Genomic DNA, 15,485 nt, shown 5'->3' on the forward strand with positions numbered 1-15,485 from the left:
ATCCAGGGGTGGAGAACAGAGACCAAGTCTGGAATCTGCCTCGTTCTGCAGTAGGAAACTCACTTATTCAGTGAGTGCATCTAGCTGCTGAATGTCCAGTAATGTCGTATCCAGTGGTGGAGAACAGAGACCGAGCCCGGAATCTGCCTCGTTCTGCAGTAGGAAACTCACTTATTCGGTAAGTGCATCTAGCTGCTTGCTGCTGAATGTCCAGTAATGTCGTATCCAGGGGTGGAGAACAGAGACCAAGTCTGGAATCTGCCTCGTTCTGCAGTAGGAAACTCACTTATTCAGTGAGTGCGTCTAGCTGCTGAATGTCCAGTAATGTCGTATCCAGGGGTGGAGAACAGAGACCGAGCCCGGAATCTGCCTCGTTCTGCAGTAGGAAACTCACTCATTTTGTGAGTGCGTCTAGCTGTTGAATGTCCAGTAATGTCATATCCAGTGGTGTAGAATGTCCAGTAATGTCATATCCAGTGGTGGAGAACAGAGACCGAGCCCGGAATCTGCCTCTCTTTGCTGATGTAAAGTCGTCTCCAGCTGGATCCCATGTTCTTTGTGGGTTCACAGCGAGACCCCGCCCTGCCTCACCTGCAAAATAAATGTCACAACATTAGCAAAACAGTAAAGATGACTATATGGATATGGAGACAGATTTTAATGAGCAAGACAGCTGGAAAAGTTTATATGTCATTCATTATTTCCAGATTATATTGCTTGTGGAGACTTAAAGGAAATGCAATGCTTCCCAGGGAATCTGAATAAGTAAACAGCCTCTTCAGAGAGGGAGAGGACGTGAACTCTCTCAAATTCCCAGGGAAGAATTGTCTACACGAAGAAACCTAAACCCTTAAACCCCATGTCAGACGTCTCTCACGCAGGAAAATCAGATCTCCTGCTTTACACTGATGAGAAGCAAACACCCCGAAACACATATCTGCAATGGGAATTTCTGCTTTGGCTTCCTTTCCTAAGTTATGTGGCAAGGTTTTTTAAAAAGTCGATATTGACTTTTAAGATTGCTACTTGGAATAGATGGCACTACTGTTCATGTCCTCTGCCTCTCTGAAGAGGCTTCTTACATTATATTACAGCAGTATCCTAGCCTTACAGGCCATCCTCTGACAGATTGACTACTAGATTATCGATTAGTCTCTTATTGAAAGGAAATGGATTTTAGAAACATTAACAGAACCAGTATGGAAACTCCCCTCTGTATCACTCTGTCACTGTTACTTTGCTTACTGTAAGTGATAGCTGTAATTTGTATATAACCCCTTCTCATGTACATCACCATGGAATCAATGGTGCTATATGAATAAATAATAATAATATGTTGCTGGTACCAGCTAGACTCCATACAAAGACCGGTTTTGGCTCCCAGTCTGAAGCTTTAGCTTGCACAAATAAAAATATCGTTATCAACATTAAGGTCTCGAGTGATCAATTTCTAACTAGTTATCCCACTGCTTGTTAATGCTAGAACATAACATACTGTATATCATTAAACATATATCTAAGTCTTAAGAACTTACTGTCGGTTTTGGCTGGGGCGGGCTTCATCTTCCGAGAAGCCATTAGGACGTTCAGATACTTTAATAAAAACAAACAGAGTGGGTGGAATATGTTTTTTGTCCTCTTGATGTCCTGTAAAATACACTGTTAGTGAGATGAGTTGATCATGAAAAGAACATTGATTCTACTCTACGGCCATCCTGGGATTGGAGACCCCAAGCATACTAGGAAATGACTTAAGGGGAAACTGTCACCATGAAAACACAGTTCTATCTGCAGACATCATATAATAGATCTGGGGGATGAGTAGATTGATATATAATGTAGTTGTGTGAGAAAACATTTAGTATTACATGTTTTTTAATCATTGTTTCCTTTGCTTTTTCTTGGATTTTCGGACCAGTTGGTGGTACTATCACTAACTGACACATTTCTTTGTCAACCACGGGTAGGACTGCCCACTGGACCACAAATCCCAGAAAAAGCAGAAGAATAAATGATTAACTCCTACATGACCTATGACATATATATACGTCATAGTTTGTGCTCTGCATTACATGCATTACATGATCATTTCTGCTACAGGCAGCAGGGCTGAAGTGAACTGATGATTGCAGCTTCAAGTCTCCTAAATAGGGGATTGAAACAAGTAAAACGTGGAAAAAAATGTTTTTAAAAAATATGAAGAGAATTAAAAAAATTAAAATTCAAATCACTTGCTTTTGCCCCATTCAAAATAAAGTGATAAAACAAAAAAAATAAAATACACACACGTTTGGTATCAACGCATTCAGAAACGCCCGAGCTATCAAAATATAAAAATAATGAATCTGATCAGTAAACGGTGTAACGAGAAAAAAAAATCAAAATTTCGGAATTAAGTTGCAAAATTGTCATTGCATCAAATACTTATATTCCCCACTGTAAGTGAGATAAATATATAAAATACACATCATATAAATGTTATAACCTCTAATTAGTGCAGTGATGTATAAAAAAGATGGACCAAACCAGTAGAGTTACCTCTGTGTCCAGGGTTTATTCACTGACATTTTCCTTTAAGAGGCGTTTATTATAAGGGCGTTTTTCCATTAAATTTATGTCATAAAAGCCCTGAGTACTTACTGTCAGAGTTGGCGATCGGGTTCTGATGTGCCTCGAATTTGGCGACCATATCACTAACCCTACCGGGAGGGATGCTGATATATTTGAGCTTGTCCCTTTTTTCAGCCAAGGGTCCACGAGGAGCTTCAAAATTTCCTGTAACAAAAACCACTGAAATCAGTATTTTGATAATAAACACTTCTCTATGTTTCCCATAGATTATTAACTCTACGTCTACGGATCTTTTACCGACAAGATTCTTTAAGACACGATTTTTACAAGGTTGTTTTTCTTTTCATTGTGTTTCTAATATATTTTCAGAAGGGGAGAAAAACAAACGCAAAAAGAGAAAACCTCAATGTCATGAAGGGATTAAAAAATGGGTTTTACTGAATCTTTCCTCACAAAAATATATCTCAGTCTACTCCGCTTCCTCTGCTCTCTAATATGGAACCTGCATTTTAAACTGTGTTTTCTTGATGACTGGTTCTCTGTAAAGAAGACTATTCAGTATTCACCACAAATGTTTCTTGCTGAACTGGACACATGATGTAATATTGGCAATATAGTGGAATAAAACTTTTTTTAAAAAAATTTGCCTCAGTTAAGTAGATATTAGTAATCAAAATACTTGTCGTTACTAAAGTAACTTTTGTGAAATCAGAGTGGGATTTGCCAGAGAGTTTTCACTGGGGGTGTACTTCTTTTCCCTCTATGACTCTGGCCACATCTAGAATATGGGATCCAGTTTTAGGCTGCACATTTAAAAGAGGATATTCAGAAATTAGACTCAGTTCAAAAGTGAGAAATTAGATTATTACATGGGATGGAAGGCCTCTTATATGATGAGAGGTGGAAAAGTTTGGCTTCTTACATGAGATCTCATTAACATATATAAATATATGTGTGGTCAATACAAAGGTTTAGCACATGACTTATTCTTTGCACGGACCATGCTTAGGACTAGGGGACACTCATTACTGATGTAAGAAGAATAATAACTGCAGCTAATTAGGAAAGTGTTCTTTACAGTTAGAGCAGTCAGATTTTGGAATGCCGACCACAAGAGGTAGTAATGGCAGACACTATAACCGCTTTTAAAAAAGAGCTGGATGATTTCCTCAATACACATAACATTGTGGGTTATAGTTAATTTAGTGACAAAATACACAATTGGTGGAGAAAGGTTGAACTTGATGGACCTAAGTCTTTTTCAACCTATGAAAAAAAAAGCATAAGCAACAAGCAACACATCAGAAAAAGAACACAGCCCCACAATAGCTTAGAGCAGTTTTCTCAATGTGTGAGATGTGAGGATACAGCCCTAATCTCCTGGTCTATCTTTCTGCATGAGTCAGTGCGAAGGAAGAGGCAGCACAACTGAGTTTATCTGTGTCACATCACAAACCCTTCTTTCAGCTTTCATCCTTCTTTGATAGCACAGTCACCATCTCTGGTGTCCTGCCTTTTCCCCTCACTGTCTGTCCAGAGATGCATCAGTCATCACACTAATGTCTAATGCAAAAATAACAAAATCATTTTATTTCACTCTGCAGTCACTATTACATCATGTGACCAGTTCAACCAGAAAACTTTGGTGAAAAGTCCTCTTTAAACTGTAAATCATTAACATATTGCTATAAAAGCCAAATGCTTATTTTATGCAAGCAAAGAAAGTTAGAATAACAGCTGTTTTGGGGTTTTGGTGGGTGATGTCAGCAATCTTTTTTATCAGGGTCAAGGCAAAATGAATTTACTGTCAAGGGCGGTGACCGCGTCCTCATCTGCGCACATGTTGATTACTTCATCATTGGCATCAGGCATAGCGATCATGGTGTTTTTGAGGATTTCTTTCTTTTCCGCCATGGGTCCGTGAGGTGCGACATCAGTCACAATATTTCTTTTGCCCTCATGCTTTCCCGTAATGTAGAATATTGAAATTAGGTTAAAATCTCACCAAGAACAACATTTGCAAGGAGTTTGTGTGGGTTTCCTCCGGGTTCCTCCCACACTCCAAAGACATACACTGAGGGGGGATTTTGATTGTAAGCCCCAATGGGGACAGTAATAACAATGTAAGTAAAACGTTGTGAAAATAATGGCGCTACATACAGTGTGGAAAATAAGTATTTGACACTGCCAATTCTGCAAGTTTACCCACCTGCAAAGAATGGAGAGTTCGGTAATTTTTATTGTAAGTAAACTTCAACTGTGAGAGAGAGAATTTTAAAAAAATCCAGAAAATCACATTGTATAATTTTTGCATAATTAATTAGCATTTTATTGTATGAAATAAGTATTTGATACAATAGAAGAACAGAACTTAATATTTGCTACAGAAACCTTTATTTGCAATTACAGAAGTTATATGTAGTAGTTCTTTCCCAAGTTTTCACACACTGCAGCAGGGATGTTGGCCCACTCCTCCTTACAGATCTTCTCCAGATCTGTCAAGTTTCGGCAATGGTGGAGAGGTTGGAGTGTGTGGACAGGTGTCTTTTATACAGATAACAAGTTCAAACAGGTGCAAGTAATACAGGTAATGAGTGTAGAGCAGGAGAAATTCATAATTCAAAAACTAACAGTTCTCCGAGAGCCAGAATTCTTGCTGGTTGGTAGGTGATCAAATACTTATTTCATGCAATAAAATGCAAATCAATGATATAAAAATCATAAACTAAATCCAGCAAATCACATTGTAAGATTCTGTCTCTCACAGGTGAAGTGTACCTATGACAATAATTACAGACCTCTCCATTCTTTGTAGGTGGGAAAACTTACAAAATTGTCATTGCATCAAATACTTATATTCCCCACTGTAAGTGAGATAAATATATAAAATACACATCATATAAATGTTATAACCTCTAATTGGTGCAGTGATGTTTAAAAAAGATGGACCAAACCACTAGAGTTACCTCTGTGTCCAGGGTTTATTCACTGACATTTTCCTTTAAGAGGCTTTTTTTATAAGGGCGTTTTTCCATTAAATTTATGTCATAAAAGCCCTGAGTACTTACGGTCAGAGTTGGCGATCGCGTTCTGATGTGCCTCGAATTTGGCGACCATATCACTAACCCTACCGGGAGGGAGTCTGATGTTTTTGAGCTTGTCCCTTTTTTCAGCCCAGGGTCTGCGAGGATCTTTATGATATCCTGTAACAGAAACCACAGAAATCAGTATTTTGATAATAAACACTTCTCTATGTTTCCCATAGATTATTAACTCTACGTCTACGGATCTTTTACCGACAAGATTCTTTAAGAGATGATTTTTACAAGTTTGGTTTTTTTTTGTTAAAAAATGGGTTTTACTGAATCTTTCCTCACAAAAATATATCTCAGTCTACTCCGCTTCCTCTGCTCTCTAATATGGAACCTGCATTTTAAACTGTATTTTCTTGATGACTGGTTCTCTGTAAAGAAGACTATTCAGTATTCACCACAAATGTTTCTTGCTGAACTGGACACATGATGTAATATTGGCAGTAAAGTGGAATAAAACTTTTTTTAAAAAAATTTGCCTCAGTTAAGTAGATATTAGTAATCAAAATACTTGTCGTTACTAAAGTAACTTTTGTGAAATCAGAGTGGGATTTGCCATAGAGTTTTCACTGGGGGTGCACTTCTTTTCCCTCTATGACTCTGGCCACATCTAGAATATGGGATCCAGTTTTAGGCTGCACATTTAAAAGGATATTCAGAAATTAGAATCAGTTCAAAAGTGGGAAATTAGATTATTACATGGGATGGAAGGCCTCTTATATGATGAGAGGTGGAAAAGTTGGGCTTCTTACCAGTTCCAGTTATCAGTTCCAATATTAATATTTTTCATTATTTAGACGATTTTCTTTTTGTCGGTCCCCCGGCGTCTCCGGATTGCTTAGAGGCACTAAATAATTTCCTTAAAATGTGCGATAATTTTGGTGTGCCAGTTGCACACGAGAAAACAGTTTTTCCAACAAATTTAATTGAATTTTTGGGTATTACGCTAGATTCAGTTAAAATGGAATCTAGGTTGCCTGGCGATAAAATTCTTAAAGGGCACCTGTCACCCCGTTTTTTCGGTATGAGATAAAAATACTGTTAAATAGGGCCTGAGCTGAGCATTACAATAGTGTAGTTTGTGGACCCCGATTCCCCACCTATGCTGCCGAAATACGTTACCAAAGTAGTCGTTTTCGCCTGTCAATCAGGCTGGTCTGGTCAAAAGGGCGTGTTGTCTTCCCCCAGATTTTGCGTAGTTTTCCGTTGGTGGCGTAGTGGTGTGCGCATGCCCAAGGCCCCGAATCCTCTGCCAGGGGATTTAAAAGAGCGCGCTGTTCGTTATTCATTGGTGATCGGTGGGCGCGGCCATCTTCCTTTGGCCGCGCGTGCGCAGAAGCGGCGCTCTGCTGGCCGCGACGCTCTGCTGGCCGCAGGTTCAGGAAAATGGCCGCGGGATGCCGCGCGTGCGCAGATGGATATCGCGGCGGCCATTTTCCTGAAGCCGCGGCCAGCAGAGCACTGCGGCCAGCAGAGCGCCGCTTCTGCGCACGCGCGGCCAAAGGAAGATGGCCGCGCCCACCGATCACCAATAAATAACGAACAGCGCGCTCTTTTAAATCCCCTGGCAGAGGATTCGGGACCTTGGGCATGCGCACACCACTACGCCACCAACGGAAAACTACGCAAAATCTGGGGGAAGACAACACGCCCTTTTGACCAGAACAGCCTGATTGACAGGCGAAAACGACTACTTTGGTAACGTATTTCGGCAGCATAGGTGGGGGATCGGGGTCCACAAACTACACTATTGTAATGCTCAGCTCAGGCCCTATTTAACAGTATTTTTATCTCATACCGAAAAAACGGGGTGACAGGTTCCCTTTAAGCTATGCAATGCCTTATCCAATTTTTTGATCAAAAAAACGGTGACGCTGAAAGAACTTCAATCTCTATTGGGATTGCTGAATTTTGAAACTCACTTTGGGTTTTGGGTTGAAACTCACTTTGCCGATAACAGGATGGTCTTGGAACTTTTTTCTATCTTTTTAGGACTCTACATATGAGGTTCCCGGATTCAAAATTCTAGAATTATTGTTTTTTCAATGGATCAAGGAGTAATTTTTTCCATCAATACTCTGTCTTCAAAAAATAAATGGGCTTCAAGGATTTTGAGGCATTTGGTTTTAATATGCTTAAAATGTAATATTCGGATTAAAGCAAACGTAGGTAAAAGCACATGGGAGTTGGCTACTATTTCTCTTTGTAAGCATGAGTGGTCAATTTTTCGCCAACAGGTGCCCAATGCGGATTTGGAACCAACTGGAGTTCGAAGGTGGGAAACTAGACTATTACATGTGATGGATAGCCTCTCATATGATGAGAGATGGAAAAGTTGGGCTTCTTACATGAGATCTCATTAACATATATAAATATATGTGTGGTCAATACAAAGGTTTAGCACATGACTAATTTCTTACAAGGACCATACTTAGGACTAGGGGACACTCATTACCGATGGAAGAAAGATGATAACTGCAGCTAATTAGGAAAGGGTTCTTTACAGTTAGAGCAGTCAGACTTTGGAATACCAAAAAACTTTGGTTTTGAGCACTTTGAGTGGTGCAGTTTTTAGAATGGTGTCACTTTTGGGTATTTTCTGTATTAAATGCTCCTCAAAGTAATTTCAAATGTGAAGTGGTCCCTAAAAAAATTGTTTTTGCAAGTTTAGTTGGAAAAATGAGAAAAATGCTATTGCTGATCAACTTTTAACCCCTTTAACTTCCTAAGAAAAAAAATTATGTTTCAAAAATTGTTCTGATGACAGCTAGACATGTGGGAAATGTTATTTATTAACTATTTTCTGTGACAACACTCTGGTTTAAAGACTTAAAATTGAAAAATTAAAAATCGCAAAATGTTCCCATATTTTCAGGCATAAACGCAATTTTTACTGAACAAATTTTACCACTGTAATGGAGTACAATATTTATTGAAAAAACTGTCTCAGAATCGGTGGGATCCGATGAAGCTTTCAATAATTATTACCACTGGTCAGAATGAAAAAAATTGGCCTGGTCATGAAGGCGAAGAAAGGCTCTGGCACGAAAGGGTTAAGACACCATTTCTAAAAAGATGTTCTTCTATTAAATAAGCATCAAATGTCCCCAGAGTAAGTCATCGACGTCATAAAGCTGTTACCAAGTTATAAAAAAGCAAAACAATAACTATTGGCATATAGATTTTATAGTCTTGTCAAGGGTTAGAAAAATGTAATTGGTTTTTTTTTTTTTAAAATAAGACCACCCCTGTGTACAGGTTGTGCCTGGTATTGTAGCTCCGCTCCAGTGAAGGGAATGCTACAGAGCTGCAATACCATCAACAAGCTGAAGAGTTTGAAAGCATAGGGGTTTTTTTGTTCTTTTTATGGCTGCCCTGTTTGTCTTATCCTGGAGAACGGCTTTAGTGTCAGATTGGTTAGGCTGTACTTACCAAGACGTTTAGCAGTAGTCACTCTAGCTTCATCAGATTCATCATCTCTCCTGGGTGTATCCTTTATCAGATGTCTTTAAAACAGTAAAATATAAGGTATATTGTGAATTACAGAGTAACATATCTGTATTCTGCAGAATGAAATATAGACTCTTATGTTTCTTCATTTTGTCTCTTACATTCTGTAGAAACATTGGCAATAAGTAACATTTTGGTATTTATCAACCATTTTTCATGTACATGAAAGTTCAATATGTGTGGATCATACTGGATTGTAAGGTCATATGAAGATTAGCCGTGAGTGGATTTGAGTGGAATTGAATTTTGCTCATATTTACAAAACTCAGAATTTTGGAGAACACAGATTGTTTGTAATTCACTCCAAGCAAATAAGACAAAGTGGAAGCTAGCTGCAGCTCCAGAAGAGCGCTGGCAAAAAGTTTAGCTCTCCTCTCTGACCGACTTCTGCTGCTTTATTCTCGATGGCCAGTTTTCCACATTACCATTGTACGGCGCCTCTGGCCAAGTGTTCCCTTTGGATTGGAACTTTGGCTACAAGTGGGCCCTGAAAGGTCTTTGCTCATGTAAGCCCCAACTAAGAGCCAACACTATGCCGGAGTTACGGGCAGAGAGCAGTGGGGGCTTCCGGAGAGGGGCTTGGTGATGTATGAACTTTATTTTCTTCTTTCCTCCATTTATTATGATCTGGGACTGGGCAGACCCCAGAGCATAATAGGGAACAATCAATGTGTGAAGAATAATTTTGCTGTGAATCGAATCTCTAACTAAAACCTGCATGATTTGGCAGAAATTTGTCAGAACCTCTCATCTGTAATAAAGATGTAATTTTTTTTTACAGACTCCCATGTACAATATAAATCATCCTTTACAATACTCACCTCCATATGATTTTACAGATGACACCAATGAATGTTTGAAGGAGGTACATGGTGATGAGAAGTACAACATAAATTATGCATGCTTTCCAAGGGATCTTTGTAGGAACAATACCATCCACTGAAAAAGAAGAAAGAATAAGTATATTATATACATTCAATAACTTGTCTGTAATACACTATGCCATTATTATCGAAGCAGTCCTATAAAGGGAATCTGTCACCAGGCTTTTGCCATGTTATCTGAGAAAACCATAATGTAGAAGCATACACCTTTATTATACCGACATGTCAATTAGTGGACTGTTTCAATAGAATCGCTGTTTTACCAGCAATTGATTATCACTATAGGACAACTGGTCTTGCGCCTCCTAGTCCAGCCAGGCCTCCAGCACTGATTAGCCGCTTTCTGTCAATATACTATGTAAACACAAAGCTGTGGTGGGGTTATACACAGCTCAAAACCTGAGCCCTGCTCAATCTGCAGCAGAGAAATCTGTGACTCTATTACATTTTCTATTGGACTGTAGGACCCGGCAAGACGATTAAAAATATGGGACTTTAGTTTGCAAAATTATGTCTCAGGGATGATGCCATATTAATATACAATAGATATCTTGGACAATATAGAGATCTATCCAGTTGCTTAGGTTGAGTCCGATGTGTCACGGTGAAAAATTTTGACCTGGGTCCCCACCTGCATATTTGTCAGATGTATGGTCTCTTGTAGCAATCCAGATCCTGTGAAGACATACGTGTTTGCCCCATCATGTACAACGTCCCCATCCTGTAATAAAGTCCCCAATTCTGGCCCTTCATATAATAATATCACCCATCCTGGCCCCTTCCTGTAATAATGTTCCCCATCCTGGACCTCATTCAGTAATAATATCCACCATCTTGATATCAAGTCTTTATCCTTGGCCCCTTCTAGGTATAATGTCCTCCATCCTGGTATAATGTCTCCCTTTCCCAGTATAATGTCCTCGGTATAATGTCTCCCTTTCCCAGTATAATGTCCTCATTCCTTTGCCTCTTCCTGGTATAATGTCCTCCATCCTGGATCCTTTCCTGGTATAATGCCCCCCATTCTCGGCTCCTTCCAGTTATATATATCCCCCATCCTGGTATATTTTTACAGTAATAATGTCCCTGTTCTACAGCTATTTAACAAAAGTAAAAAAAATGAAATGATTCTATTCAACTTCCCCCACTCCTACTGCTTGTGACATCTTCTTCCATAGCTGGAGCAGAAGCCGGCAGCTGACTTTAGCGCGCCAGTGACGGGAAGCGCATGACATCACTAGCATGCGCCACTCGGTGAATATTTGTGCCGCAGTGAATTTCAGCTCAATGTATGTCTGCAGGGCCCACCTACCCAGGCCTGGTCGCACTCACTGTGACCTCGATCGTTAGGCCCGGATCTATCTTTCTATATCCAGGCATGTAAACATATCAAAAGGGCCTGTGTGTCTAGAGATAAAAAGGTGAAAAGACATCTGGAGGCTTTTCCCTAAATAGATAATATTACTAGATATCTACTCTAGATTACTGGAGAAGAGGGATTGATCCAGGAGTGGAGTCTAATTGCCGCATTTATTTAATTATTATATTATTTGTACAGCATTATATGGGGCAAATGTCTCTATGAAGCATCTTATGGGGTCATAATTCGCATTATATGGGGCATATTTTAATATGGAGCATCTTATGGAGCCCATCATAAACTGTATGGAGCATTATATGGGGCTCCTGATTCTATATGGATATTCAAAAACACTTAACCTACTGATGTCTCAATTAATTTTACTTTTATTGGTACCTATTTTTATTTTTGACATTTACCGGTAGCTGCTGCATTTTCCACCCTGGGCTTATACTCGAGTTATTAAGTTTTCTCAGTTTTTTGTGGCAAAATGAGGGGTCTCGGCTTATACTCGGGTCGGCTTATATTTGAGTATATACGGTATTTCCTATACCTCCCTTCTGTTATATGTAGAAGTTATTGTATCCAGCCTGCAGTATTACACCTCTATGTCTTATCTATATATTATTTGACTAAACACTTGTATCAGTCCTGGTCATGTATTTAGCATTAGATCCTTCATGACCTTTGAAGTACATGTACGTCAAAGGTCGTGTCCTTGTGTATAATGCCGTTCGCATGTCAAGCCTGCATGTCTTGCGGGTGGAGTAGAGCTCCACCGATGGGTGTTAACCTGTTTAATGCCGCTATGAATCTCTGACATTTGCATTTAACACGTGCCATGGGGGGGTCATATCAGAAGCTGATCGGCATACCCGTGACATGTTGGGGGGTGACGATCGGTTGCCATGACAGCCGAGGGTCTGCTGAAGATGCCATGCTTGTTGTGCGCATCCTCTTGTGAAAGTCAGCCTGTAGCTGTTCATAGGAGAATGTGGCTTTAGCTATACATAGCAGTGTTTATCCACTGTTATGTATAGCACAATCAACCAGACAATCACAGCTTCAAGTCCCTAATGAGGACTATTAAGTACAGTAAAAATACAGTAAAAAATGAAAAAAGTTCATTAAAAATTAAACACTTAAAAAAAAAAATTCTAAATACACTTTTTTCGCTGCATTTGTCAATGGAGATCTCAATGTGACATTATGAGGAGCGGAACACGAGTGATGTCACAATGGGTCAGATAACTGCAACCACTAAACATGGAGCAGCTCCATCAATCTATATATGATTAATATAATATTAATATATAAGGACCAAGCCGCATTAGAGGGTATTATGAATGTATGGGGGCCACATAGAGAGACATTATTCATGTGTTGGGGCACAGGGAGACATGACTACTACTGGGCCACATAGGGTGGCAATATTAACTCATGATGAACACATGGGGGACAGGTTTACCAGATGAGTACAACATATGGGCCAATATTAATGTATGGGGGCAGCATAGGGGACATTATTACTATATGGGGGCCAGATAAGGGGACAAAATTACTGTATATGGGTCACATAGGAGGAAATGATTAAAAATCAAAATCGCCAGAATAAAATGTTTTGGCAGCCGCAACATTGTAATAAAAGGCGATCAAAACATTGAATGGACCCCAAAATGATATTATTAAAAATGTCAACTCAGGGCGCAAAAAATAAGCCTTCACCCAACTTAATGGGGTTTACCCCATAATATGTGAATATTTGAAAAAGTACTTACAATCCAAGTAGGCATGCTTTTGCCAGGAATCACGGAGGCGGATGTTGACAGACGCCCAATGCTTTGGCCAGGGATCATGGCGGCGGATGTTGTCAGGCTCGACATTGAAAGATGCTAATAGCATACACACGATTAAAACAAATCCAAAGAGCATTTTAGCCTGAAGAAATGTCGCTTAATGTGTAATCCACAGTGAGCTTCTTCAGACAAAGCCTCTTCCTGCAGCGTCGCTGCCTTATAACCACACATTCCGTGATGTCACTATGGAGATCTCTATGTGACATCACAAGGAGCGGAACACGAGTGATGTCACAATGGGTCAGATAACTGCAACCACTAAACATGGAGCAGCTCCTTCAATCTATATATGATTAATATAATATTAGTGTATAAGGACCAAGCCGCGTTAGAACACATTATGAATGTATGGGGGCCAATATTATTGTAAGGGGGCAGCAAAGGGGGACATTATTACTATATAGGGGCCAGATAAGGGGACAATATTACTGTACATGGGTCACATAGGAGGAAATGATTAATACTGTATATTAGGGGCACATAAAGGGACATTATTATTTTTTAAATTTGTTTCTTGTATGTGGTAGTATTGGTACACTGTGTGCAAAACTATTAAAGGGGTTGTCTAGCCCTTATTTTGCCCCCTAGAAAGTAATAATGCCCTGTGTGCCCCTTTGATAGTCACAGTAACCTGAGTTCCCCTATAACCATAAGTGCCCACTTTACATTTAATAATGTCCCCAGTCTCCCCCCTGTACAGCTCTCTTATACACAGTATTATTTATTATTATTATTATTTATTTATTTATATAGCACCATTGATTCCATGGTGCTGTATATGAGAAGGGGTTACATACAATTTACAGATATCACTTACAGTAAACAGACTAACAATTACAGACTGATACAGAGGGCCGAGGACCCTGCCCTTGCCGGCTTACATTCTACAGGATTATGGGGAAGGAGACAGTAGGTTGGGGGTTGCAGGAGCTCCGGTGTTGGTGAGGCAGTAGCTTTGGTAGTGATGAGGAGGCAGCGGGGTCAGTGAAGGCTGTAGGCTTTCCTGAAGAGATGAGTTTTCAGGTTCCGTCTGAAGGATCCGAATGTGGTTGATAGTCAGACGTGTTGGGGCAGAGAATTCCAGAGGATGAGGGATATTCAGGAGAAGTCTTGGAGGCGATTGGATGAGGAGCGAATAAGTGTGGAGGAGAGAAGGAGGTCTTGGGAGAACCGGAGATTACGTGAGGGAAGATATCGGGAGATTAGTTCAGAGATATATGGAGGAGACAGTACACAGTATAAGGCCCACTCACTGTATAGTACCACCCACATAGTATACTGACCCCTTAGTAACCCCCAAACAGTTTGATGGTTCCAACACTATATGATGGCCTCCTCACTGTAATCTCCACACTGTGTTATGGCCCCTTCACTGTAATCCCCACACTGTATAATGGTCCCTCACTGTAATCTCCACACTGTGTGACGACCCCTCACTGTAATCTTCACACTGTATGATGGCCCCCTAGATCGCCTCCATATAGTATAATGCACCAGATAGTCCTTAATGTAGTATAATGCACTTCCCATAGGCCTACTCTATATTGTATAATGCACCCCCCATAGGCAGACTCTATAGCACAAGGCAGCACCCCCATAGGCAAATCTTGTACTCTAAGACAGCACCCCCATAGGCAGACCCTGTACTATAAGGCAGCACCCCAATAGGCAGACTCTGTATAATTTGTGTTACAACATTATTGGAGGCATATATACACTGTGGGTTAGTGTCAGACCAATAGCGATGGTTTTGTTTGTTAACTTCACCATTCACAAAAAAGATTGCCTCATCACTGAATATAATGTTCTGTGTAAACTGAGGGTCCTGTTCCAATTGTTTTGCCCATTCTGCAAATTCAGCGCGCCAATCTGGGTCATCCTCGTTGAGATGTTGCAGCAGCTGGATTTTGTAAGGGTGCCATTTATGAGTAGCTAATATCCGCAGAAGGGATGTTCGAATGATGCCACTCTCCAATGACATGCAGCGAGTGCTACCCTGTGGGCTCTTGCTGAATGAAGCTAGGACAGACACTGATGATTAGTGACAGTTTTCTTGCATCCACATTTTGTCAAATCCAACACTGAACCTGTTTCACAAAATTTGGCAAGCAGTTTGCTAACTGTAGCATGGGAGATGGGTGGTCTCGTAGGGTGTCTTGCAATGAAATCTGCTGCAATGTCCCAGGTACTGCGTTCACCAGATATCAACACA

The 15,485-nt window shown here is 40.1% G+C and overlaps 1 protein-coding gene and 1 long non-coding RNA gene across 2 annotated transcripts in view; one reads left to right on the top strand and one right to left on the bottom strand.

Annotated features, from left to right (window-relative positions):
- LOC143808550 (uncharacterized) overlaps window positions 1-15,485 on the top strand; it is a 1,160,439-nt gene that overhangs the window by 346,665 nt on the left and 798,289 nt on the right. The gene's annotated exons all lie outside the window — the stretch shown is intronic.
- Window positions 20-13,378, bottom strand: LOC143810141 (uncharacterized). The gene is made up of 7 exons (XM_077293033.1): window positions 13,196-13,378; window positions 9,995-10,112; window positions 9,096-9,169; window positions 5,640-5,774; window positions 2,641-2,775; window positions 1,536-1,647; window positions 20-591 (listed from the first exon to the last, which is right to left on the bottom strand). Exons 1-7 carry the CDS (start codon window positions 13,347-13,349, stop codon window positions 588-590), a joined length of 732 nt encoding a protein of 243 aa, XP_077149148.1. The 5' UTR covers window positions 13,350-13,378; the 3' UTR covers window positions 20-587.

Source organism: Ranitomeya variabilis, chromosome 2, assembly GCF_051348905.1.
Source record: "Ranitomeya variabilis isolate aRanVar5 chromosome 2, aRanVar5.hap1, whole genome shotgun sequence".
Lineage (NCBI taxonomy): Eukaryota > Metazoa > Chordata > Amphibia > Anura > Dendrobatidae > Ranitomeya > Ranitomeya variabilis.